This window comes from Apodemus sylvaticus, chromosome 18, assembly GCF_947179515.1.
Source record: "Apodemus sylvaticus chromosome 18, mApoSyl1.1, whole genome shotgun sequence".
NCBI lineage: Eukaryota > Metazoa > Chordata > Mammalia > Rodentia > Muridae > Apodemus > Apodemus sylvaticus.
This window is the reverse complement of record NC_067489.1, coordinates 11,490,765-11,516,347: the sequence shown is the minus strand read 5'-3', so window position 1 is coordinate 11,516,347 and position 25,583 is coordinate 11,490,765. Positions and strand designations below refer to the sequence as shown.

Genomic DNA, 25,583 nt, shown 5'->3' with positions numbered 1-25,583 from the left:
CACACCTCCCTTGGTACTGGGTCCTGTTCTTCCTCTGCAGCCCTGTTACTTTTCTCCTCAGGTTGGAAGCACTGTGTTCTTCAGATGTAGAAAGGGTTACCATATCCAAGGCTCCACGACACGGACCTGCCTTGCAAACCTCACATGGAGCGGGATCCAGACAGAGTGCATACGTAAGTCCCGGTTCTTCCTTCACAGACTCATTTCCAAGTGTCTACAATGAGCTCACCTCCCAGGGAAGCTGTGAAGAGAAGTGTGGCTGTTTAATTTTCATTCTCTGACTCCAAATTTGTACATCTCTCAAAATGCTCCCAAGTTCCTAGATGAGTCTGAAGAACAAGGCTGAGGACTTGGTGATGATGATAATTTTCAAACCCAAGATCTGATATATTAGAAACTACTGGGGAGCACCAGGCAGAATGAGGCAACAGATGACAGGAAACTAGGTTCTCAGGGGATATGAGGCAAATGCCAGAAACCCAAGGCAAGAAGTGATGTCAAATTTATCACCGTTGGGCAGAAGATCCCCGAGCCTTTGGCCATCCATCCTTATGTTTTTACATTCCATTTACTGGATCAAGGAATGAGCAGGAGACAGTGTGTGACCTCAGCATGGTAGTGTAGCCATAGACATTGAGCAGTAACGGATGGAGTAAGTTTTACTTTGTGATTCAATCATGAGAAAGGGCTGTAAGGAAGTTGAACTAAATGATTCATGCCACCCGCGGCGTACATTAGGCAACCCTTCCTATGGTGAGCATAAAAGTATTAGCTGAATGCTGTGGAAAGCTGTTGTGATGGCAGGCAAGGTGGGGTTTGTTGTGTGTGTGTGTGTGTGTGTGTTTTGTCAGAATCATCATTGTGCACTTATTTCAAAGCTGACATAGTTTACCTTCCTACTCAGTTATGTGGACAAGTTATGTAGGTATGTGTACACAGTCATGTAACCACACACTATGGTGTGCACATGTGTATTACGATCCTTGCTGTAGTGAAGGTATAAAGGTTGGAAATTTTCTAAAATGTGAACAATTGACAATGCTTAAAAACAACTAAATCCATAGCTGTAGTTTATTTAATGACCATTTTCCAAGGCCTTGACTGAAGACATGTGTGGATTTTATAAAACAAGATTATTTGTGGTAGCACATGAGTATTCCAACTCCATTTCTTCCCAAATTATATTTTTAAAGAAATAAGAACTTACAATTTTATAAATAAACTTCTAAAACATGTCAAAATCTAACATTCATTTAGCTATACAATATAGACGGATGTCACCTGACAAGCATATATCTTAATATACGCTGGTCCACATATGTTAGCTCATTTGTGTTATTGGTTACTAAGGATTTTAAAAATTTATTTTCACTTTTATTCATCCACATCTATGAGTATTGCTACAGGTGTGGGGTGTGCACAGAGACTAGGAGAAGGGGCCAGATCCCTGGAGCTGGGTTGCTAGGAAGTTGTGAGCCATCTGACATGAGCGTTGGCAGCAACTTCAGTCCTCTAGGAAAGTGGCAAGTGCTCCAAAACACCTAGCCATCTCTCCAGCCCCACGCTAAGAAATAATATATTATTTCTCTTGTATTATGTCTTACTATTTCTGTTTTTTAATCAAAGTTAGACTCTGTCCTATAAATTAATGTATATAATTATGCACATATATGTATATGCATACATACAGATTTATATATGTTATATATGTAATATATATATGTACATATTTCTCATATATGTAATCCTTAACTTCCTAACTTTCTATAGATATCTCCTCTATTAGTTCCTATGGACATGTGTAATGCAGTCGTTTTACAGAGAGCCCCATTGCTTTTTAATGGACTAAATGCCTTTTCAGCCCATGCCTGTCGGCAGCCAGAGACCCCAGCGCATGCAGATGTGAGAGCCATCGACCTTCCAGCTTTTGGCTACACTTTAGTCTACACCTGCCATCCTGGATTTTTCCTTGCTGGTGGATCTGAACATAGGACGTGTAAAGCTGATATGAAATGGACAGGAAAGTCACCTGTTTGTAAAAGTAAGTCCCTGGTCCAGGTGTGAAGAGCTGCCCCTGTGGTCAGGCTAGTGTGCAGGTCAAGAGACCCTCAAGAGACGTTGTGATGGAACAACAGTGACCTGCTGTCCATGCTTCACAGTGTCTGGGCTCTGTGTGTTTGGATGTGTGCACAGTAAGTGTCTAAAACAAGGATCAGGATTAAACAGATGAGTAGACTTTGTTACTAACTGAACTGCAAGCTACAAAGAAATGGTTTTTAGATGATGAAAAACATTGAGTTAAAAAGCAAAATATGTTATAATATCAGAAAACACTTTGTTTTAAAATGAGATGAGTCAGTCAATGCCATCAACAGTCTGGGCATATGCAAAACATCCTGTATTATTTTTTAAGACCACAATGAGTTGGGTGGCGAGACTCCCATTTTTGTATTATTGATATTGATTCTACTATTGAAAATTGCAGATGCAGTTAGCATGGAAACAGTGCTTTAAACACTCACAGATGCACATGTTTACTAAGGGGAGTCTTAGTTGCAGCTGATGAGAAAAGCCACCAGTGTCTGACCCAGAACACCCTGTATGACAATCCCTGGGGAATGGGTGCAGACATGTCAGAGTACCAAGGTACCCAACTTCACCTTGAATTCCCTGGAGCACATTGTTTGACAGGTCTAACTTAGAGTCTCATTCATTACCACTATTAGAGGAGAAGAAACATTTAGAAAATAACTTGAAGTTTAATATAATGCTATAGAAACTGAGGGCTTAGAAATCTAACTTTAACCAGATTCAGCAATGTACGGGGAGACAGTGTTGTCATTCTTTAATATTAACTTATAAATCTGCAGGTTTGGCGGGATCAGGTAATGAGGGATTGTGACATTTTCCTAACTTGGGATAGTTCCTGCTGGTGGAGGCGAGGTCCACTCAGAAGCTCTCAGGAAGGCCCCCTTGGCCACCCTCATTTGCAAGGCTCTCTGTTGTAGCACCTTTAGTGTGAACCTCCATGCTAGAGGCATGAACACGGGGCTAACCACTGAGCTCAGCATTTCTACAAACACAAGGAGATCGTGCTGGGTACACCTGGGTCTGAAGTGTTTATGCATACAATACTTACATTTTGTACATTTTTAAGAATCCAGAGAAAGGAGAGTTGCTTCAGTTTGACATTTTTTTTTCAACCTGATTCCCCCCCCCCCAAAATAAATGTTTTTGCAAATGATAATTTGTCTTTTTACTTGTAGGTAAAGGAGTGAGAGAAGTTAATGAAACAGTTACTAAAACTCCAGGTTTGTATACCAGAAGAGTTCTAGCTTTCAATCAAACTCATTTGTTCTCAGTCCTGCACAGTGAAATGATTTTTAGAATTTAAATTTCTCAATCTGTTGGTCCACCGTAAAGCACCACACCTGCACACATCTCTATCCATGACTCTAACAGCTTATTAGTAGAATGTCACCACCACCACAGAAGCCTTTGGTGTGACCACAGGGCTTCATTAGAAGACAGACTGGGCATTTTGAGCCCACATGTGATATGATGGAGAGCCTTATAAATCGGGTTGCAATCCCCCTCCTCGAGGGAGTTAACACACATAAGGCATTTGACAGCTTGAAGGTTGTTATTTGAGCAGTTCAAATGTGGAGCCCTATTTTTTCCAGTATCTCCATAACTCAGGTATCCTCTGTCTTCCAGAATGAAAGTTATAGCCTGCCATCCTATATGGTGCCTTGCTAAATGAGTCACATGTAGAATCCAAATTGATGCCATGCTGTTCCTGGGGGAACGTATCACAGTTGGAAACCATCTGCATACAGGATCTGTGTTAGAAATTTAAATGTGCTTTGAATGAACAAAATGTATCCCCAAGTTTTGTTTTTTAAGTCATGTTTGACTTTGCTGTTAACCAGAAATAGTAAAACTTTGTAAATATACAAAATGACTTGACTAGTGTTTTTGCATATTCAGATTTAACCCTAGTTTCTTGGATATAAAATTTGATTTCAGAATCTACCTGGAAGGCTGTGTGTTAAGACTGATAGTTCAAAAAATGCTACCTACTCCTTTAAATCTCAGATGAGGAAAATACCTACCAGTGGGAGTAGGGGGTCTCTCTCTGCTCTACACAGGAGAAATAAAAATATACTTTGATCTTTTGAGTTACTTTAAGTATAACTTATAAATCAATGACAAAGCCAGCACTGTGCAAGGCAACACTTACTTCTGGGGAACTAAACATAATATGCTTTTGTCATTGTAGACTTTCACCCTGATTTCTATTTGCCAACTTTGTGTTGTAGATGTTGAAATAGCTATAAGCACCTTTATGGGTACAAAAGTTAACATCAATGGGCCTTTTATCCCTCGCTCTAAAGGGGAGTGCTAATTAAACCAATTTTGGGCCATGGTATAATATACTACAGTTTAGCAACCTAATCCTTGACTTATTCTTGCACAAGGCCAGCAGTGAAATAGTGGAATGAGAAGGAGCCCAAGTGAAGGCATTTCTTTCAAGATTAATGATCATAGTTCAACTCAGAAATTGAGATATGGTCCAAGCCCCTGGTTCTTCTTAATTCTACACAGCCAGGCTGTCCTGTCAAAGTAATGCAACCACAGTGGTAGCTCGGGGGCAATAGTTGGATCATACACATCAATGTCTTCAGCCAAGCATACAGATTCTAAGGAGTAAATGGTTACTTTAGAGACAATTTAAGTACAATAAAGTAAGGTACTTTATGTGTTTTAGTTAAAATGAGTTTTCTTAAGGCCATTTATAAATAGAAATGTTTAATATTGGTTATTTACAAGTATCTTAAATACTTGTGCTGATACACATCAGATTTTTACTAATTTAACTTTATGCCATTCTTATCTTTATCAATAAGTTGGGTATACCCAAGTCACAGGGAGCTGTCAGATTGGATTGTTCCATGATGATTAATTTGCTAGTCTTGTTTCTGTAGACTTGGATGGTCTAGTGAGATAGGAAGATGTTCAGTGAGAGTGAAAGGGAAAGCATGGATGTAGGCATTGTGTGCCTGTACCATCACCATCATCCATCAGTAGACATCTGTGTGTCTACAGCATCACCATCATTTATCAAATAGGTGCCTGTGACATCACCATCAGCCACAGTAGCATCTGTGTGTCTGTAACATCACCAATGTCTGTCACATAGGTGTTTGTGTGCCTATTATGTCATCACCATTTGTCACATCATTAGATTTGCTAAAGGTGATATGTTTACAGAGAAATAAATATTTCTCACCACAACTCTAACATTGTGGAAACCCATGCTTCCTACAGTTGACTTTATCTAATTAAGTAATAGAGATATGTTGTGAGGCAGAGAGCACCAAGAGTCTTGGTACTAACATGGTTGGGAATTTACAGGGTATTGTGCTGTTCAGTTTTATATTAATATTATCAGAAAGACAGGAATTTAAACATTACCATTGCCAGGGAGATGTAAAACCCCAAATTTAATATGCATAATAGCCATTAAAGAAACCTAAGAAAATATCCCAATTACATTTATGCATATCCCCATGGCAGAGGAATTTTATATTAAAAACAGACTGACTCCCTGTCCCTTTTGTGTCTGTATTTAAGCAACATATAGAAAGGGGCCAGCTGAAATTTTCATGCTGCCTTTCAAATGAACATTAGACAATTTTTTCCCATAGAAATTAGCATAGGGTAGAAGCTATGGGTATACACCTCTTCTCAAGGCAGGAGTCATCAAATATTGTTAAGTGTCAATTTGTGGGGAGTGGGGGTTCCTGACAGACTGCTAGTGTCATTTCCCCCAGATTTTCCATGGCTGCCAGAGTAAATCTGCAGGGAAATGATAGTTACTTCCCATCTACAGGGAAGGGTAGTCAGGGGTCAGGCGAGAGCATCTCTTACCGGCTAAAATGGCTAAAACTAATGCACTACTGGGAGAACCAATTCACTGATCCGTCTGTATCTGGCATACCCGTGCTTCTTAATAACTTCCCAAAGAGCAGTGTGAGCCTCCCCAACTGCCACGTCCCTGGTCTTCCTGTTCTTTTGCTGTACTGTGCACACTCAGAGCACAGTAGTCAAGGTCACCCTGGGTTTTACATGGTCCTTAGCTGTGCTTCTTCCCCAGGAAGTCTTGGGTCTTCTTGCATTAAAAAAAAAAAAAAATGTCTAGATTGCATGCCTGTGCCCGTCTTAATGCCGATCTTTCCCTATTTCCACCAACAGTTCCTTCTGATGTATTTTTCATCAACTCAGTATGGAAAGGATATTATGAATATCTAGGAAAGAGACAGCCTGCGACTCTCACTGTGGACTGGTTCAATGCAGCGAGCAGCAAGGTCAATGCGACCTTCACTGCCGCCTCACAGGTGCAGTTGGAGCTGACAGGTAGGTGAGAGGACCTCACAGCACATTTTTCTTACTAAGGTGGTGTGGGATTTGCCTACATTGAACACTATTGCAGTTCTAAATGCCCCTGGTCTGTTCCTGTTTTTCTTTCCAAGGATTATAGAGCTAATAGAGAAATGGGACATCATTTTCTTTCTCAAAATTACAACTATGAAATATTAAATTACAAATCCCCCATTTATAATCTACAACTTAATGGCTCTAGATTAAGTTGTTTGGGTGTCTTATTTCTTGACTGGCATGTCCCTTATGAGTTTTGTCACCCAAAGGTTGATATAAGACATGAATGACACAGGAGGCTCTAACTTAAGTGTCAGACCTACTTCAAGCACCTGCAGGCAGCAGTATTGTTTTTATTTTTACATGGATGCTGTGATGTAAGAACTTTATGCCATGTCCTTTGAAGACAAAAGGAAAGAGCAAGAAAGATAAGTAAAGAGAGACTCGGTCCCATATTCAGTCCGAGGAAGAATCAAATAACTTTCACAAGTGCCCTGGTGGGCAATAGGAAGAGCCAAGCTTTGTGCTAAACCATCTAACCCCAGCGTAGATCAGTAACCAATAAGGATAGTCAAATCATGTGCACATCTGCTGTAATTTTGTATAGATGAGGATCTGATATGTTGCCACTGATAACCCAGAAATCAGGACGTAGACCAGGCTAGCCTCAAACTTGCAGGGAACTTCTTACCGGTCTACTCTGTGCTGAGACTAAGGATTTGAGCCGCCATGCCTACATTGCAGAATAATTTTTGCTACCCACTTCTTATAAAGACGTATTTTGTCTCTGGTCAACTTTGTAAAGCTTAAACTTGTTTTGAATGACTCAATGCTATGAGTAGAAATGTCCAACCCATCTTAGTGAGCAAATTATTTATATTGAATTTCTAAAAATACATCATTAATAAAAGAGACTAAGGAGTTTTGGATTTTTTTTTTCTGAGACAGGGTCTCTCTCTATCACAGACTCTGTAGACCAGGCCTCTGCCTCCCTTCTGCTGTGAGTCCACCATTATACCAAACCCATATGAAATTTTTAAGTATTTAAATTCCTTAGTCTTACTCTTCATAGAATTGGGAATTTGGTATCTTTTTTCTTCAGTGAAGTTCTCCGGTATAGGCCTGGCATGCTGGTTCAGTGGGTAAAGCTTTTACTGCTCAGCATAAGGACCTGACTTCAGTTCCCTAGCACTCGTGAAAAAAGTCTCTGTGTGGTGGCATATGCATTAACCCTAACACCAGCAGTCACAGGTAGGAGGATCCCAGGGCTTTTCCAGAAAGCATTCACACTAGACAAATAAGTGGGCTCCAGGTTCAATGATGAACTCTGTCTCAGCATCAAGTTGAAGAATAACAGAGGAAGATATCTGACATTAACTTCTAGCTTACATTTATGAATGGACAAGTAAGCTCTCCTGCACATGCACATGCACACATTGGGGGGGGGGAGTATGGAGGGAAGGGGAGAGGTGGAAGGGAGAATATAACCCAACAGCATATAAACCCTTTATCTCTATGGACTAGTGTTGGGAATTCAATGGTCTGGACCTGAGAGGGGTTTAAATCCAGGGATACTCAGGCTTCCCACTGTGGGGTATCTAAAGGGGAATAGCCAGAGGCAGGAATGAAATAATATCTATGGGGAACTTGCTGGATATATGACATTTCCCATTCTTGTTGCTTTTTTTAAACATAAAAAAAATGTCATGAAGATAGATTTATTATCTCTCTCTGCAGCTTGTAGCTAAGTTCAAAGGTTTGGAAGTTAAATGCATGAAAAAAAAACATCACAGCATTGTATATGGTAGGAAGTGCACTGCCCAGAGCTAGGCTCAGACAGTCTCTTGTCCACTGGCAGAGCATCCCTCCCGCTTGGGTGTCTGTGGGTGGAACTTAGTCATAGGATGCTAAGATTCGCTTCTCTGGGGAACTGATCTTGAATTTGTCCATTTACTATGCCACGTTATGCATTTTGCCTCCTAGACCTGCATCCTTTCTACCTGTGGGATGTGACAGGTTCAGTACTCTTTGCTTAGTGTCTATGGTTGTCTATTCCTCCTTTGGTGAGGCCCTTATTGAGGGGGCAAGGCATTTTCATCAACATCTTTCTGGGCAGCACCACAGCTATCTCTGTGCAGATGTAGCTCACAGGTACAGATATTTTGTACCCTCTGCCTGTCTGTGTGTGTGACCGCTATAAATGCCCCCACTGTGATGCTTTCCTATGAACAGGGCAAGCCATCTCGAGAAGGAGCTGAGTTTTGAACTAGAGTTTTGGTCTGTTTTCGCTATACACCCCTGTCTTTAGAAACAAATACAATATAAATGAAAATGATGGCTCTGTGCATCTGCAGGTTTGAGTTCATATTATTTTTTTTTATTGGAGAGTGGTGTTGAGTTTAGTTCAATGGGTTATATCTGCTTAAGAAGGATTCTTTCAAGGACTTGAATAAGAAATGGTTCCCCCAACCCTCACAGTGGTAAAGATACTGAGGCTCGATCTTCAAAATAAAACTTGTATTTAAATGTTCTGTTGCCTATGTCATGATGCCCTACTATGCCTGCTCCTTATCGGATGGGTTAATGGCTGAGTCATTGACTCTTGACTCCCACAGGGTAGGGCTGACAACTGTACCATTTTTTTTCAGGGGTCTACAAGAAGGAAGAGGCCCACCTGCTTCTGAAAGCCTTTCATATTAAAGGCCCAGCAGATATTTTTGTAAGCAAGTTTGAAAATGACAACTGGGGACTCGATGGTTACGTAAGTAGTTTCATAAAAATTTTCACATGGTCCTCTCACTTTCAGGTCTGTGCAGAGGAGTTCATGATCCACTGAGACTTGTGGGCAGGGCAAACACTGTCTATCCCTCAAAAACTCAGAAGGTACCCCCAAAGCATGGGCGCTGTACCACATTACTTGATAGAGGCAACCACCAAATCTCTGAGATAAATAAGTTGGCCCAGAGTTAAGGGATTCTTGCTGCTGAAGACAAACAGGTTCTTCAGTCTAAGTTAGGCTCTGCTAATCCACAACCCTCACACCTAGAAAATGCTCTGAAGGTTCCAAAATCGGGATCAATGAACAGAAAAAGCTAGCTCTTTCCACTTAGTGCCTTTCTCTGCGAGTTAGCCATCTCCTGTGGCTTAAGTAGCTGACTAGGTTTCACAGCCTCACATGATATTCTCTGGGACGGAGCTCATCAAATTGAATTCACAGAGTATGGTTGGTGTGCTGGGACCCTTTAGAATGGATGATAATGCCAGGATTAAGCTAGCATCATGACGCTCCCTATATTACTTGACCTTTAACTCTGTACTGATTATCAGTTTACTTATATCATGAGAAGGAGATAGGGAAAATTCCACTCTGGGCATGCAATATCTAAATCTTAGTGTTAACGGTTTTCTTTAGATGACTGAGTTTTCTCCTTCTCCTCCTCCTGCCTTGCCCCATTTCCCTGCATACTAGGTATCCTCAGGACTTGAGAGAGGAGGATTCTCCTTTCAGGGTGATATACATGGAAAAGATTTCGGGAAGTTCAAGCTGGAAAGACAAGGTAAACTTACCTATTTTTTTGTTTGTTTATTTGTATAAGGCAAAGGTTAATTGGGGTCTATAATAATCCTGCTGAAAAGAGATGACTAGAATAGAGATCCAGCAGGGGGTTTAAAGCAGTATTTTTATTAATTCTTGGAGAATTTCATACAATGTATAATGTTCATCCCTTCTCTGCTAAACCCTCCCTGATCTACCCTGACCTCCCTACCTACCCAACTTGAAAATGACTCACTGGGTTAGATTAGAAATACTGCTTGCTTTGTGAGTTCTGAGTGCTACTCCAATGGAGGCCATTATTCTTGTCTACCAAGAAGATGATAGAGACATTTTCAAAATGAGATGAGCACCATTTTTTTTTGTCCTGAAGAGCATAGATGACTTTCCATGCTTGCACACTGTCAGTACCACATGGAATTTTGTGGTGAAGAGTGCTGCTGTGTTTTCTTTGATCCCAGAGATGCATATATAGGAGTGTGGACTGGAGTGTCTGGCACTGATGGCACATTCAGAAGACTGCTACCCAGATATTCAGGGAGTAAAGGAAAGTGCTCACCTACCTATAAAATAACCAAAAATAATTGGTAAGGGAAAGCAATTATGAAATATTTTCTTCCTACCATCCCAAATTCAGTCTCCTGATTAAATCAGTGTCAGCAGAGTCTGAGGGCTGAGACAATCTTTCAAATTGGGATAAAATATCCGGTGTGAAGGAATAGAATAAATATATTAGACTAAGACTAACCATGGCAATAGTCTAGATTCAAACACCAAGGGCACAAATCCAAGCCATGTAATATAAGACAGCTGATATATAAACTGTATTCTGGCCACACCAGAGTATAATAAATAGTCATATAATTCAGGTAGCATTTGCTAGACTAGTTGAAAAGAGTTTGGGTTATTGCATAAACATGAATCTGATTCCCTGAATCACAAAGCAACCAGGTTATAAATCCACACACTGGAGGACATGACGATAGGGATTATATTCCTATATGTGGACAGTATACTCATCTCATTGTATAACACATTACATAAAAGCCTCAAAGAAATCTACCCCTCCCTCCTTCGCCTTCCCTGCGTTCAGTTTACCACCCTCTGGCAGTGGTCACATATGCCAGTGAGCTGCTCCAGGGACCATAGGGATGTCAGGGTTTACCCATACAGTAGATGCCAAGAACTATCATTGAATAGAGCACATCTTTCTTCTTTATATTATCCCATTCTTTGTAACAGAACAAAATAACAGCTTGTGCTAACAAGAAATCTTAATTCTCCCGAGATGATGATGACCATACTGTCAGAAAAAAAAAATTTCCTTTAGAAAATAATTTGGATCCCAAGTGAGTCTCCCTGTCAGCTAATTAGAAATGCCAATGTTTTAGTGATACCCCAGTGACCATAATTCATTCACGAATGCTAGATGAAACAGTTTTATATATATAGATGAAAATAACAACCTCCTAAATGTCTCCAGTCAATAGATAAACCAAATAAAAGTGATTATGGTTGAATGGATACTGAAGTCCAGTTAATCTGAAAGATAGCTCTAATGTGGAAACATCTACAAGAAACTTAGTGTAAATTGGTTTCAACAGGAAAAATGTGATCTTCTAATACACACAAAATAAGAAAAAAATCTATAAACATGATAAATTTGAGAATTTGTATCTAGAATACAAAAAAAGACTCCTGGCCTCCATATCACAGAAGCTGATGACCAAGCCAACAATACACAAAAGGGGTTGAGTACAAGTTTCCCAGATTTTATACAAACTGACAACAATGACACAAAAGATGTTGGACAATGTGTTAGTTTCTTTTTATGTTACTGGAATAAAATTTTCTGACAGATACAGCTTAAGGGAAAAAGGCTTTCTAGCTCACAGTTCAAATTACAGTTCATCATGACTGGGTAAAGCAGGTGTGTGATCCCATTCAGAAAACAGAGAATAGTGAATTCCCCTTTTCTACCTACACAGTTCAAGATCTGAACCATAGAATGGTACCACCCATGGTGAGTGACTTTTCCTATGTCAATAATGCAATCAGGATAATTCCCCAGAGCCTTATCTGACAGATGGTTATATACATCATCAACCTGACAATTGAGATGACCCATCCCAGACAAGATAAGTCAATGGAGAAATAGAAATCAAGGCTGCACCTAGATGTCACTTTGTAGGCACTATTATAGCTAGAATAGAAAATTGAAAGTTTTGACCAAGAGGCAGAGAGATTGGAGTTCAGACTCTGTTGGTAGGATGTTCAGGAGTACAACTTCTCTGAAAGCAACATGTAGCTCACCCAAATTAGACATAGAGTGACAGAGACAGGGAATTGTGCCCCTGCTTGTCCTGCCATGAGAACTGGAAGCATGTTCTTACACATGTACCCCGGAAGCTTCAGGCATGTTCTTACACATGTATCCCGGAAGCTTCAGGCATGTTCTTATCACCGCTCAAGAGGAAAATTCAAAATTCCATCAACTGAGGAGTCAGAGAAATATGGTACATACATTGATACAATGCCATATCAGTCAGTATTAGGAAAACAATAAAATACTGATGGTTGATTCACTAGAGATGACTTGTAAGCCATGAGGCTAAATGAAAATTCTAGAGGAATCCATTTGTAAACCATTCTCAGGAAAGAAAAATCTACTGAGAGAAAGTTTGATGAGCAATCTTCAGAAAAGCATACTGGGTTGCTTCACCATGGGATAGAAACCCAGATTCTTCTGTTCATCTCTAAGACAATATTATAGACACTTTTCTTCCTAAGCAGTATACAACTTCAAATTCTTTTTGTCTTCCAGATCCTTCCAACTCTGATGCAGATTCTTCAAATCACTACCAGGGCACCAGCAGTGGCTCGGTGGCAGCTGCAATTCTCGTTCCCTTCTTCGCTCTAATTCTATCAGGGTTTGCATTTTACCTCTACAAACACAGGTACTGCAGGGCTGTGAGTCGCATGCACACGTCCGGGGCGTGCTGCATTGGTATGAGCAATGGCATGCTTGAACTCACATGCACATAGGTTTTATAGAGCTGAGCAGTTGGCACAGAGAGTGGGTGGGAGTGCTGCCTTATGTGTGGGTGTGCACACTCCAGGCTTCCTAGGGAGGGTTTTTATTTTGTTCTGTTTCCCTGTGTTTGGCTTCATTGATTTTGTTAGCAGGGCACATCCAAGTAATAAGCTCTAAAGGGATGAATTCAAAGGAAAAGTATATACTTGTACTGCTAACCAGCCATGGGAGAGGTTGTGTCCTTCCAGCAGGAGAGAAAGATTAATAATAAAAAAAAAAAAAAAGGTTTCCATGCTGTGACTCTTTCAACTCTATGAATCAAAGAACTATCTATCTATATAGGTATAGATATATATGGCTTTTTTCCTTCAGCAAATTAGAAAGTTTTTTTTAAATATTTATTACTATATCCAAGTACACTGTAGCTGTCTTCAGACACTCCAGAAGAGGGCATCAGATCTCATTATGGATGGCTGTGAGCCACCATGTGACTGTTGGGATTTGAACTCATACCTTCGAAAGAGCAGTCAGTGTTCTTAACTACTGAGCCATCTCTCCTGCCCCAAAAAGAAAGTTAATATGTCTGAGCAGATATCTGATCCCCATCCCTTAGAAGGATACATTGACCTCTATTGACTTGAAAATCCATTTTAATGAGAAGATGTCAAAACTTAGGGTATTTGATCAAACTGGAATAAATGGGTTCCTTTCTTTGGGGTTAATATGCATGCACACACTTTAAAAAAATGAAGCACTGTAGGCAGGCTAGGGACGGACTCTAGTGTAAGATGCACAAGACCCTAGGGCCTATCCCACTGCATACCTGTAATCCCAGCATCGGGGAGGTGAAGAAAGGTAGACCAGCCATTTGGTGTCATCTTCAACTACACAGAGAGTTTAGTTCTAGCCTAGGCCAAAAGAGACCCTGTCTGAAATGAACACCGACTGTGGACGATTCAGTTTGTGTGCTTTTTCTACATGGATAATATATTTCTTGGAAAACTTGCTATTTGCCAAATCATCCCAAAATTGTACATGAGATTTTAAAGATTTTAAAGGGTCACTACTTTATGACCCTAGACATGATGTTTCTTAAGTATAGCACGTGTTTGCTTATGTAACACACACATTTCTACTTAGTCATTATTAGACAAACAAAACTGAAGTGAAGATATTTTGTAAAAAAATATTCAATAAACTTTTTTAAATGTATACTGCCTTATACATAAGAAAACATGGTCTCCCAAGACTATGCAGTTCATAGCTTTGTTTTTTCTTGTCTATGGCTATCAGTGTTCTAAGTTTACAAACACAACCATAGGAAAGAAATGGCTTCTTTCTGCACACCTTGGTCCTAGGGAATGAAGAAGGAACATGCATGGAAAAGCTGGACTAGTCAGCCATGCATAGCAGGAACAGCACCAACCACCCAACAACCCAGAACCTCAGTACATTCACCATAGGAGGCAGGGTGGGTTTGTCTTGGTTGGAGGTTTCTATGAGGGAGAAGTATCAGGTTGCAGTCACCCTGGAGGAGGAAGCTGCTAATTTTAGCACACACTGTCAACATCACACTTGGACCAAAAGAAGGCTTTGCCATCCCTCTAAGCATTACCCTTTTGTGGAAGTTATGTGGAAGGCTTACCATGGTATGGTAAAGTCCTTGGGTCCTTGATATGGCTGTACCTGTGTCAAACAATAAACATTTACAAAAAGGCTTCCTTTGCTACCCATAGACCTATAACTATGTTTTTATCAATTATTTTGAAGAAAACAGTACCCTAGGCAACAGGTCGTGGAGACTTTGCCTCTCTTAATGGTGATGTTGTTGTAGCTGCCATGTGTCCTGCATCATGGCAAGAAGCACTTTCCTTTTAAAGAGGCAGGAATTAAAATCTTTCTTAGAGTTCCTTCTGTGTTGACAGCAGCAGCAGGAATTCATAATCCCTGAAAATTCATTTCATGTCCTCACTATAAGGACAGGTCTTAGCTGTTGGAAAGGCTTTCTTAGCTTTTGGCCCTGTCAGATATGTTGCAAGCCTCTGGTTCTCTTTGAGCCCTAAGATGAGCTGGACCACATGTGTATCAGGCCCCAGGCTTTCTTAGAGAGGCTAACACCTCTTTGGGTCAGAATCAATTGTCCTTGACAATGACAATATTTTATAAGCATCTCATGAGTTAAATGACTCATGGTTCTATCTGAAGTATGCATCGGGATGCCATAGGTTTATTCAGAACATTACACCATGTGTCTTTAAACCCAGGAGCTTCCTAGCAAGTCTCAGTGGTCAGGTCAGGTACTTCCATGAAGGGATGTGGAGTCTGTGCTTCCAGACCGAGACACCAGCTAGACACAAGCTATCAATGAACTGCTGCCTTGTCCAGTGAGTAGAGTCTTCAGTGTCACTGTGATGGATCCTCCTCTCCGCACTCAATTCATACAAGCTGAGAGGGCTGCATAGTGAATATAGAGAGAAGCCATGTTTTCCTCACAGGCTTGCTGGGGAAACTAGAGCCATTGGGATGAGCAGATCCAGAGAATCCATTATCTCTCTACACCCAGCCACATAAGAAAGACAAGTACTTTTAAAAAAGGATGTGAGAACCAGAGTCCCAGTCCTTCACTGGGTGACTTTTGAGTCCTTGATTGGAACACTAAGTATTTTGGGTTCTCTGCCCCATATTTCAACTCCAAAAGACATTTCTTAATGATGTGACCAGGCATTGCTGAGCAGAGTCCCCACAGGTTGGAGTCCCTTTCCCTCATTCATCCACACGAAGAAGAGGTTCTCCAGATATAGAGACCACACCCAAACATTAGGCAGTGCCAAGGGAATCCTGCTGAAGAAGGAGAGAGGAAGGGTGGTAGGGGACAAAAGGGTCAAGGACACCTAAGGAAAACCTACAGAATCAGCGAGTCTGGACTCACAGAGACTGAAGCGACAGTGAGCCTGCATGGGTCTAGCCTAGGCTCTCTGTATATGTTCCAGTTGTGTAGCTTGGTGTTTTTATAAAACTCCCAACAGAAGGATAAGGGGCTGTTTCTGACACCTTTTCCTCCTACTGGATTGCCTTATCCAGTCTTAATATGAGGAGTGGTGCTGAGTCTTATTTCAACTTGAAATGTCATGTTTGAATGTTATCCCTAGAGGCCTGCCCTATTTTGAAGAGAAAGTGAGAGAAAAGACTGAGAGGAGAGGAGGGGGGAGTCTGAAGACAGGATGTAATATATGAGAGAAGAAATTTAATAAAAAGTCAACCAAAGAAGCAAAAGAAGAAAAGAAAAAGAGGAGGAGGAGAAAGACGAGGAGGAGGAAGTGTAGGTAGTTCTCAGTCAGAGCCCACGGTCCTGATGCAACCTCCCTCACTGAGATAGGTCTCTTGTGTGGTGTGTTTTGGGGTATATGGGTATTACATGTACATTTTGTAAAGTTTATGTACCAGTATGCATCCAGGCGCACATACACGTGTGTATCGCTGTGTACCCCTGGGGTCTACAATGGGTCTCTTCTTTGTAGCTCTTCGCTTCATTTTTAAAGACACAATAGCTCACTTAACCCATAGTTCATCCATTGGGCTAGAATTACCACAAGCCAGTAGCCCCAGGAATCTGCCTGTCTTTGTATCATTTGCACAGGGATTACAGATATGTGCTACTGCATCTGGACTTTTATGTGAGGATTTGAACTCAGGTCCCTATCCTTGAGAGCAAGTACCTTACTGATGAAGTCATCTGCTTATTCCCACATTTCCGTCTTTTTACTCTAAAACCTTTCTTTTAAGATGGGTTGTGAATAGAGGGTTTCCTTTACCAATAGAAACATTTTAATAAACAGGCTCTTTAAAATATATACCCCTTGTGTTTTATATGTTTGCCTGTGTGTACAGTGCCCATGGGGGCTAGCAGAGGGTAATGAATCTCTTGGCACTAAAGTTACAAGCAGTTGTGAGGTTGTAGATTCTGAGAACAAAACCTGGATCCTCAGAAGCACACATACACATGAAAGCTGAACAACACTCTATTCAATGATACCCCAGTCAAGAAGACACAACATATCCAAACTTATGGAACACAACAAAAGCAGTCCTAAGAGGAAAACTCATAGCTCTAAGTGCCTCCAAAAATAAACAGGAGAGAGCATATATTAGCTGCCTCACAGCACATCTGAAAGCTAAAAATTGGAAAAAAGTAAACAAACCCAGGAGGAGTAGACATCAGGAAATAAAATCAACAGGATAGAAAACTCTTGGCCAGGACACAGAGACAGTATCCAAATTAACAAAATCAGAAATGAAAAGGGAGACATAACAGAAACTGAGGAAATTCAAAAAATCATCAGATCCTACTTCAAAAGCCTATACTCAACAAAACTGGAAAATCTAGATGAAATGAACAATTTTCTAGATACAATACCAGGTTCCAAAGTTAAATCAGGATCAGATAAACTACTTAAACAATTCTAAAACACCTAATAAAATAGAAGTCATTAATAGTCTCCCAACCAAAAAAAGCCCAGGTCCAGATGGATTTAGTACAGAGTTTTATCAGACCTTCAAAGATCTAATGTCAATACTCTTCAAACTATTCCACAAAATAGAAATAGAAGGAACACTAACCAATTCATTCTATGAAGCCACAATTAAGCTTATACCTAAACCACACAAAGACGCAACAAAGAAGAATTTCTGGCCAATTTCCCTTGCAAATATTGATACAAAAATACTCAATAAAATTCTCACAAACCAAATACAAGAACACATCAAAATGATCATGCATCCTGATCAAGTAGGCTTCATCTCAGGGATGCAGAAATGGTTCAATATACAGAAATTCATCAACATAACCCACTATATAAACAAACTCAAAGGGAAAAAATGCATGATCATTTCGCTCAATGCTGAGAAAACTTTTGACAAAATCCAACACCCCTTCATTATAAAAGTCTTGGAAAGATCAGGAATTCAAGGCCCATAAACATAATAAAAGCAATATACAGCAAACCAGGAACCAACATCAAACTAAATGAAGAGAAACTTGAAGCAATCACACTAAAATCAGGTTCTAGACAAGCCTGCCTACTCTCTCCCTACCTATTCAATAAAGTACTTGAAGGCCTAGCCAGAGCAATTGGACAACAAAAGGAAATCAAAGGGTTATAAATTGGAGAGGAAGAAGTCAAAATGTCACTATTTGCAGATGATATGATAATATACGTAAGTGACCCCAAAAATTCCACCAGAGAACTCCTAAACCTGATTACCAACATCAGCAAAGTAGCTGGATACAGAATTAACTCAAACAAATCAGTGACCTTCCTCTACTCAAAGAATAAACAGGCTAAGAGAGAAACTAGAGAAATAACACCCTTCACAATAGTCACAAATAATATTACATACCTTTGACTTTAACTAAACAAGTAAAAGGTCTATATGACAAGAACGTCAAGTCTCTGAACAAAGAAATTGAAGAAGATCTCAGAAGATGGAAAGATATCCCATGCTCATCGATTGGCAGGATTAATATAGTAAAAATGGTCATCTTGCCAAAAGCAATCTACAGATTCAATGCAATCCCCATCAAAATTCCAACTCAATTCTTCAGAGAGTTAGAAAGACCAACTTGCAAATTCATTCAGAATAACAGAAAACCCAGAATTATTCTCAACAATGAAAGAACTTCTCAGGGAATCATCATCCCTGACCTCAAGCTATACTAAAGAGCAATAGTGATAAAAAAAAAATTGCATGGCATTGCTGTAGAGGCAGGCAGGAAGATCAATGGAATAGAATTGAAGACCCAGAAATGAACCCACACACCTATGGTCACTTGATCTTTGACCAAGGAGCTAAAACCATCCAGTGGAAAAAGGACAGCATTTTTATCAAATGGTACTGGTTCAACTGGCTGTCAACATGTAGAAGAATGCAAGTCAATGCATTATCTCCTTGTACAAAGCTGAAGTCCAAGTGGATCAAGGATCTCCACATAAAACCAGATACATTGAAACTTATAGATGAGAAAGTGGGGAAGAGCCTAGAACACATGTTCAGAAATTTTCCTGAACAGAACACAAATGGCTTATGCCCTAAGATCAATAATATACAAATGGGACCTCATAAAATTGCCAAGCTTCTGTAAGGCAAAGGACACTGTCAATGGGACAATATGGCAACCAGCAGATTGGGGAAACATCTTTACCAATCCTACATCCAATAGAGGACTAATATCCAATATATACAAAGAACTCAAGAAGTTAGTCTCCAGAGAACTAACCCTATTGAAAATGGAGTACAGAGCTAAACAAAGAATTCTCAACTGAGGAAGACCGAATGGTTAAGAAGAACCTAAAGTAATGTTCAACAACCTTAGTCATCAGGAAATGCAAATCAAAACAACCCTGAGATTCCATCTCACACCAGTAAGAATGGCTAAAATAAACTCAAGTGACAGCAGGTGCTTTCAAGAATGTGGAGAAAGCAGAACACTCCTCCATTGCTGGTGTGAGTGCAAACTCATAAAACTACTCTGGAAATCAATTTGGCAGTTTCTCAGAAAACTGGACATAGTACTACCTGAGGACCCAGCTATACCACTCTAGGCATAGACCCAGAAGATGCTCCAACATGTAATAAGGACACATGCTCCACTATGTTCATAGCAACCTTATTTTCTAATAGCCAGAAGCTGGAAAGAACCTAAATGTCCCTCAATAGAGGAATGGTTATAGAAAATGAAATATATTTATACAATGGAGTTTTATTTATTTATATTTATACAACACATCTATTTTAAAAATGAATTCATAAAATTCTTAGGCAAATGGATGGAACTAGAAAGTATCCTGGGTAAGGTAACTCAATCACAAATGAACACACATGGTATACACTCACTGATAAGTGGATATTAGCCCGAAGCACAGAATACCCAAGATATAACACACAGACCACACAAAGCTCTGGAAGAAGGAAGATCAAAGTATGGATACTTTGGTCCTTCTTAGAAAGGGAAACCAAATACCCAAGGGAGGAGATACAGAGAAAAAGTGTGGAGCAGAGACTGAAGGAAAGATCATTCAAGAGGCTACCCTACCTGGGGATCCATCACATACACAGTCACCAAACCCAGACATTATTGTGGATGCCAACAATCACTTGACAACAAGAGCTGTCTCCTGAGAGGCTCTGCCAGTGCCTGACAAATACAGAGGGAGATGCTCTCAGCCAACCCTTGGACTGAGCACAGGGTACCCAATGGAAAAGCTAGAGAAAGGACCCAGGGTGCTGAAGGGTTTTCAGCCCCATAGGAGGAACAACAATATTAACCAACCCATACCCCCCAGAGCTCCCAGGGACTAAACTACCAACCAAAGAGTACACATGGAAGGATTCATGGCCCCAACCACACATGTAGCAGAGGATGGCCTTGTTGGACTTCAATGAGAGGAGAGGACCTTGGTCTTTTGAAGACCTGTTGCCCCAGTTGTCCCATGCCAGAATAGGAAAATGGGAGTGGGTGGGTTAGTAGGGGGGGGGATGGGATAGAGATTTTTGGAGGGCAACTAAGGCGAGGGGATAACATTTGAAATGTAAATAAAGAAAATATCTAATAAAAAAAAATAACATATGTCTTGTGTTTTGTTTGCCTGTGTGTACTGTACCCATGAAAGCCAGCAGAGGGCGATCAGTCTCTTGGGGGTGAAGTTACAGGCAGTTGTGAGCTACCCTGTAGGTTCTGAGAATAAAACCTGCGGCCTCAGAAGCAAGTGCTCTGAATTGCCAAGCCATTCCTCCAGCTAAATAAGGCGGCTTATTTTGACCTACCAGAGGGGGAGGAAATTATGTTGTAAAAGCATTTGGTGAATTCTGGTAATAGTGATGAACTTATTAGAAATTGAGATGACTTTGAGGTACACCCCACCCACAGGCTGAGCACTGATTTCACCTCAATGAGACCTGTAGTGGCTTCCCCAAATCCTTGCTGCTTACTGCCAATAGATGCATTTCCAGACCAAATATCTCCCTGCCTGCTACTTCTGATAACTTCATATTTTCCTAAACCTTTCTTCAATGCACAGTGAGGTTTGGCTTTGTTTGTTTGTTTGTTGATATAGGAAATAATTTCCAGCCTTTCATTCTGTTTATAATCCCAAATGGCATTTTTTTTAAAGAGTCAACTGAGGTAAAGTAACTATTGGGCCCCACCCTCTCCATCACCTTACAGGATTACTTCCTGGTGGGAATGCATGGGGACTGGGTGGAGGCTGTGTCCTTGCAGTTAAGGATCTGACTATGTTCTCCCTTTTTTCTTTAGAACAAGACCAAAAGTACAATATAATGGCTATGCCGGCCATGAAAACAGTAATGGACAAGCTTCATTCGAAAACCCCATGTATGATACAAACTTAAAACCCACAGAGGCCAAGGCTGTGAGGTTTGACACGACTCTGAACACAGTGTGTACAGTGGTATAGCCCTCAGTGCCCCCTAGGACCGATTCATAGCCATACCTCTGATGGACAAGCAGTAAAATCCTTTGGTGCCATATACCACCCCCCTTCTACTCTTGCCTTGCTGCAGCAACCTTGGCCATTGTCTGCTGGCATAACGCAGTGGGAATTTCTTCTTGATCATGACCGAGTCTTCTGAGGATCAAATTGCAAATACATCTTCATCTGGAAAGTGGATTCTAAAAGCCTGGCTGCTGCACCCACCAGAAATCAAGATACCGACCGACAATGGCGAGGGCAAGGAAGACTGCAGAGTCTTACAGACAGGTGGTACTTAATGCCTCTGACTTTTGTGTCTCTGTGTGGCCAGGATGCCTTTGGATGTAGTCTTCTGAGCATATGGATACATCCTTCAGGTGCGGTGACAAAATGGTAGCAACTTGATATGTGTTTTGTGTTTTTCTTTTCTTTTTAACCCTATTCACTGGACATGAATTCTTTACAAAAGTTAAGCCTTCCCGGAGAAGACGCCTTCTGGAAATTGCACACATACACACTTGCTTCTCTCCGCCCTGCCTGAGACATGAGCTCCGCGGATCTTCAGGCTCCATTGGGCATCCATCAAACCACTAGGGATGTTTGCAGGTCTCACAGTCAGAGCTGTTCCATCCCAGAATTCTTGATGCTCAACATTTTGCACTAGTGTGTTAAGAACGACTAAGTCTGATTTCTAAAAAATTTCCACAGGGTTTGTATCCACTATACATTGTACATAAGCATTTTTCTCATATTGTATTCTCAAGCAAAAAATGCCACCACTAATTAAGTTGGAATGTAAAGGAAAGTATCCCTAGATACAGCGCAGATTTTGAAAACAAGATAATACTTGTATGCTGAATAAGTTATACTATTATCACTTCTATTGGCCATAATTTTGTGTCAAATCCATCGCCCACTTCTGGTGATGGAAAGGAAGCCACATATTCCCCTTGATTTCCCCCCTTCATCTGCATACAACTATTGTCTACACCATACTAATTAATAACAGGTGGCTCCAGCAATGTCCATTTTCCATGTACAGATGCAAATAGTAATTTATTTTAGGTAGCTCATGAACTCAGTTCACAGTGCAGTCTTCCCTTCTGGATTGTTTCCTTTCTCTGTTCTGTAATGTTACCCTCCCAGAATGTGTTGAGAGTCTTATCTCACAGCCACACCCAAGCTCAGAGGAATCAAAAGGGAGATCAAAGTCCAAATCAGAATCTGAAGGGCAGGCTCCACTTGCACACCCTCATGATGATCTGTTTGCCTTTCTTGGAAAAAAAAATCATGTGATTTCTGAACCGTTAAAATTCCTTACTGATAGATTATCTCTTATGATATATATAAAATAGGTGGTATGGCCAACAGGGATAAAATAAACAGCCTGAAGCCAAGGCAGGGCCAGAGAAATGTCTGTAAGAAATTCGAAGAGAAGATCATGTTTATTTTTATTTATATTTGTTTGATAAAAGTATTTTTGGAAATATAATGCTTATTTTATTATTTGACGTTTCATGCACAGTCCATGTGGTCAAAATCCCCCCCTTTGCACATCCTAGATTTGCACTGATACATGGGTGAGGATGTCATGCTGATGTTCTGTTTGCTGTGGTGATGACATTCATGCCTAGCTTTAAGACAGGGTGATGTTTAATACAGGACTTCCCAGAGGACAGGAAGATTGGCTTATAGTTGGGAAGTTCAGAACTCTGAGCACCCCAGAGGCCCTGCTGGGCTCCCTCCTTCCAGCCCTCTCTTCTTGCAGGGTCGGTTGTCAGGGCTCCTGACACTGTATCCACTGGGATTTAAATATCAGAACTCCACGTTCTAGGAGGGAGTTTTGACATAGGTTCCTGCAGCCAAGCCAAGCCAAGCCAAGCCAACATACATCCATGGGATTCCTCTGGGTCCACAGAGGTTCTTCATTGGCTCCCCGGGAAATTCAGATGATGTCAGCAAGAGTGTGCTTCTAACCACACATTGAGCCAAAACAAAACAGAGAACGTCAGAAGGTACACAGACCAGAGTGCGCAAGGGAGAACAGGGTTACTATATATATTAGATGTATATAAAAACACACACACAAACATATATATATATATATTGTACATATCTAAGTTTGAGTCACTCAGACTAGGTGCAAAATGCTGACTTTGGAGTCTAAACTAACGTCTCTGTCCCCACATCCATGGCCTCTCTGCTGGCCAGTTACATTAAGAAGACTTGACTCAGACAGGGCATACCATCCATGCAAGAAGCCACATCACCAGACCAGTGTCGTTTTCCTTTGTGTGCAAACTGACTTACAGCTACCAGACTGCATCGTGGTATTTAAAACCAACATACAATATTGAGCGGCACTCTTGAGAGCCTTGCTCAATCCTTCCTAGGATGTGTGTGTGTGTGTGTGTGTGTGTGTGTGTGTGTGTGTGTGGTGTTTCACCAGGTCTCAGAGGCATTGAAGACCTAGCAGGACAGTCAGGAACACCTTCCTCAGTGAGGTCTAGACTTTTCCCTGAAGCGCCCAGAGCACAGCGAGGAGACACACTATGAGTGACAGATTATGTGCTTCGAAGCTGTTCAATTGTTGCTCGTCCTTGCTCGTCTTGCCTTCAGGCTAGCTGCAATAATTTTTTTCTTCTGTAAAATATTTTGTAAACAATAACAACAACAACAACAACAACAACAAAAGCTATTATTTAAAAAAAAAAGGGAGAAAAGAAAGCTGGCATTATGATCAGGAAAACCATCCATCCTCGCTGCCCCACCCTCCCGTCTCCTCCACACGCTGCTGTCACAATGTAGGTGCGGAAGACCTTTTTGTACAGAGATATATTTTTTATGAAGAATTTGTAAAATTATTAAATATGCTGTAATTTTTTGATTAATGTAGGTAAATTGTTAAAAAAATAAATGTTTTTACAATACAAAACTGTAATTTTCCCAATAATGTAACATTACCCTCTCTAGCTGATTTTCGGTTCCAATCCTATTGGACATGTATTAATATTAAGGCGGCCTGTTAAAATGAACAGTATCTTTTTGTCAAAAAAAATTATAAAGAGAGTGTAACATAACCTGTGTAATGCCACCTATCTTTAAAGCAAATCAGAGTTCTAATTAAATATTTAATTTTAGATTTCTATTCTTGCGTGAATTTATTTTAGCTTTACCATATACAAGGAAGTCTCTGGTAGGGGAGGGACCGAACAGAAGTTTTTAATAAGCCTTTATAACATTAAGAATAAAGCTCAATCTTTTCCCACGTCAGTGGCATCATGGACACTGTCAGTAATTAGCATATGAGGCTGGGGAGGTGGCTCGGGTGCTGACACGCTTGCCATGTAACCCTGAGGACCTGAGTTTGATCCCCAGCACCCCTGTGAAGACAGCAAGTGTGATAGGGTTGAAGCAATAGTCCTTGAGTTCTGCCTCTTCAATTGGGAAATCTTTTTCTATGAACTTTTACAAGCCCTAGAGTTGGCATATCAGAGGATACAGATACCTGTAACGGTGCATCAAGTACCCTCCAGAAGAAAGCAAATAGCTGTCCTCACTGGCAGCATGTCACCATGGGGAAAACTGTGTTTCCTGGTTTCTGGGCTGAGAGATCAGGACACATCTAAGCCTTCACTGGTAGACTCACTAAATACCCACCAGGTAAGTAGGAAGGTGTAATAATTTCCCTGGGAGTCAATTTATTACAAAATGAGTAACAAGCAATAATGAAAAATCTTCATCCACTCCAAGGCTCTCTGTGTCCTTGATTGTCCATGGCTGCAATGATTGAGGATTGGCTGTATGGGAGAGTTGAGTGGCTTGTAGAGACTATTGATAACACTCAGTGATCAGTGGTCTTTGCCATTCTGATACGATGGATAAAGAAACAAGAATTCAGAGATGACTCCCTCACTCAAAGACACAGGTATGGGCACATGGGCATGCTTAGTTAAAGGTAAGTTTCCTTAGCAATGATGTCACAAACATCACACTCTTAAGATCATAGTCCCCTGGTTTGGTAATTAATTTTTTGTTCTGAATGTCTCCATTATTCTATTTGTAAATC

At 40.6% G+C, this 25,583-nt stretch overlaps 1 protein-coding gene across 1 annotated transcript in view; it reads left to right on the top strand.

Moving 5' to 3' along the window:
- The window catches only part of Csmd1 (CUB and Sushi multiple domains 1), a 1,354,421-nt gene extending 1,332,173 nt beyond the window's left edge, over nucleotides 1-22,248 (top strand). Inside the window, exons 63-70 of the mRNA XM_052162855.1 lie at nucleotides 62-173; nucleotides 1,862-2,041; nucleotides 3,267-3,311; nucleotides 6,259-6,420; nucleotides 9,090-9,202; nucleotides 9,911-9,998; nucleotides 12,819-12,951; nucleotides 21,340-22,248. Of these exons, the coding sequence (XP_052018815.1) occupies nucleotides 62-173; nucleotides 1,862-2,041; nucleotides 3,267-3,311; nucleotides 6,259-6,420; nucleotides 9,090-9,202; nucleotides 9,911-9,998; nucleotides 12,819-12,951; nucleotides 21,340-21,499 (993 nt within the window). The 3' untranslated portion in view covers nucleotides 21,500-22,248. The remainder of the gene's footprint in view (nucleotides 1-61; nucleotides 174-1,861; nucleotides 2,042-3,266; nucleotides 3,312-6,258; nucleotides 6,421-9,089; nucleotides 9,203-9,910; nucleotides 9,999-12,818; nucleotides 12,952-21,339) is intronic.
- The last annotated feature ends 3,335 nt before the right edge of the window (nucleotides 22,249-25,583 follow it).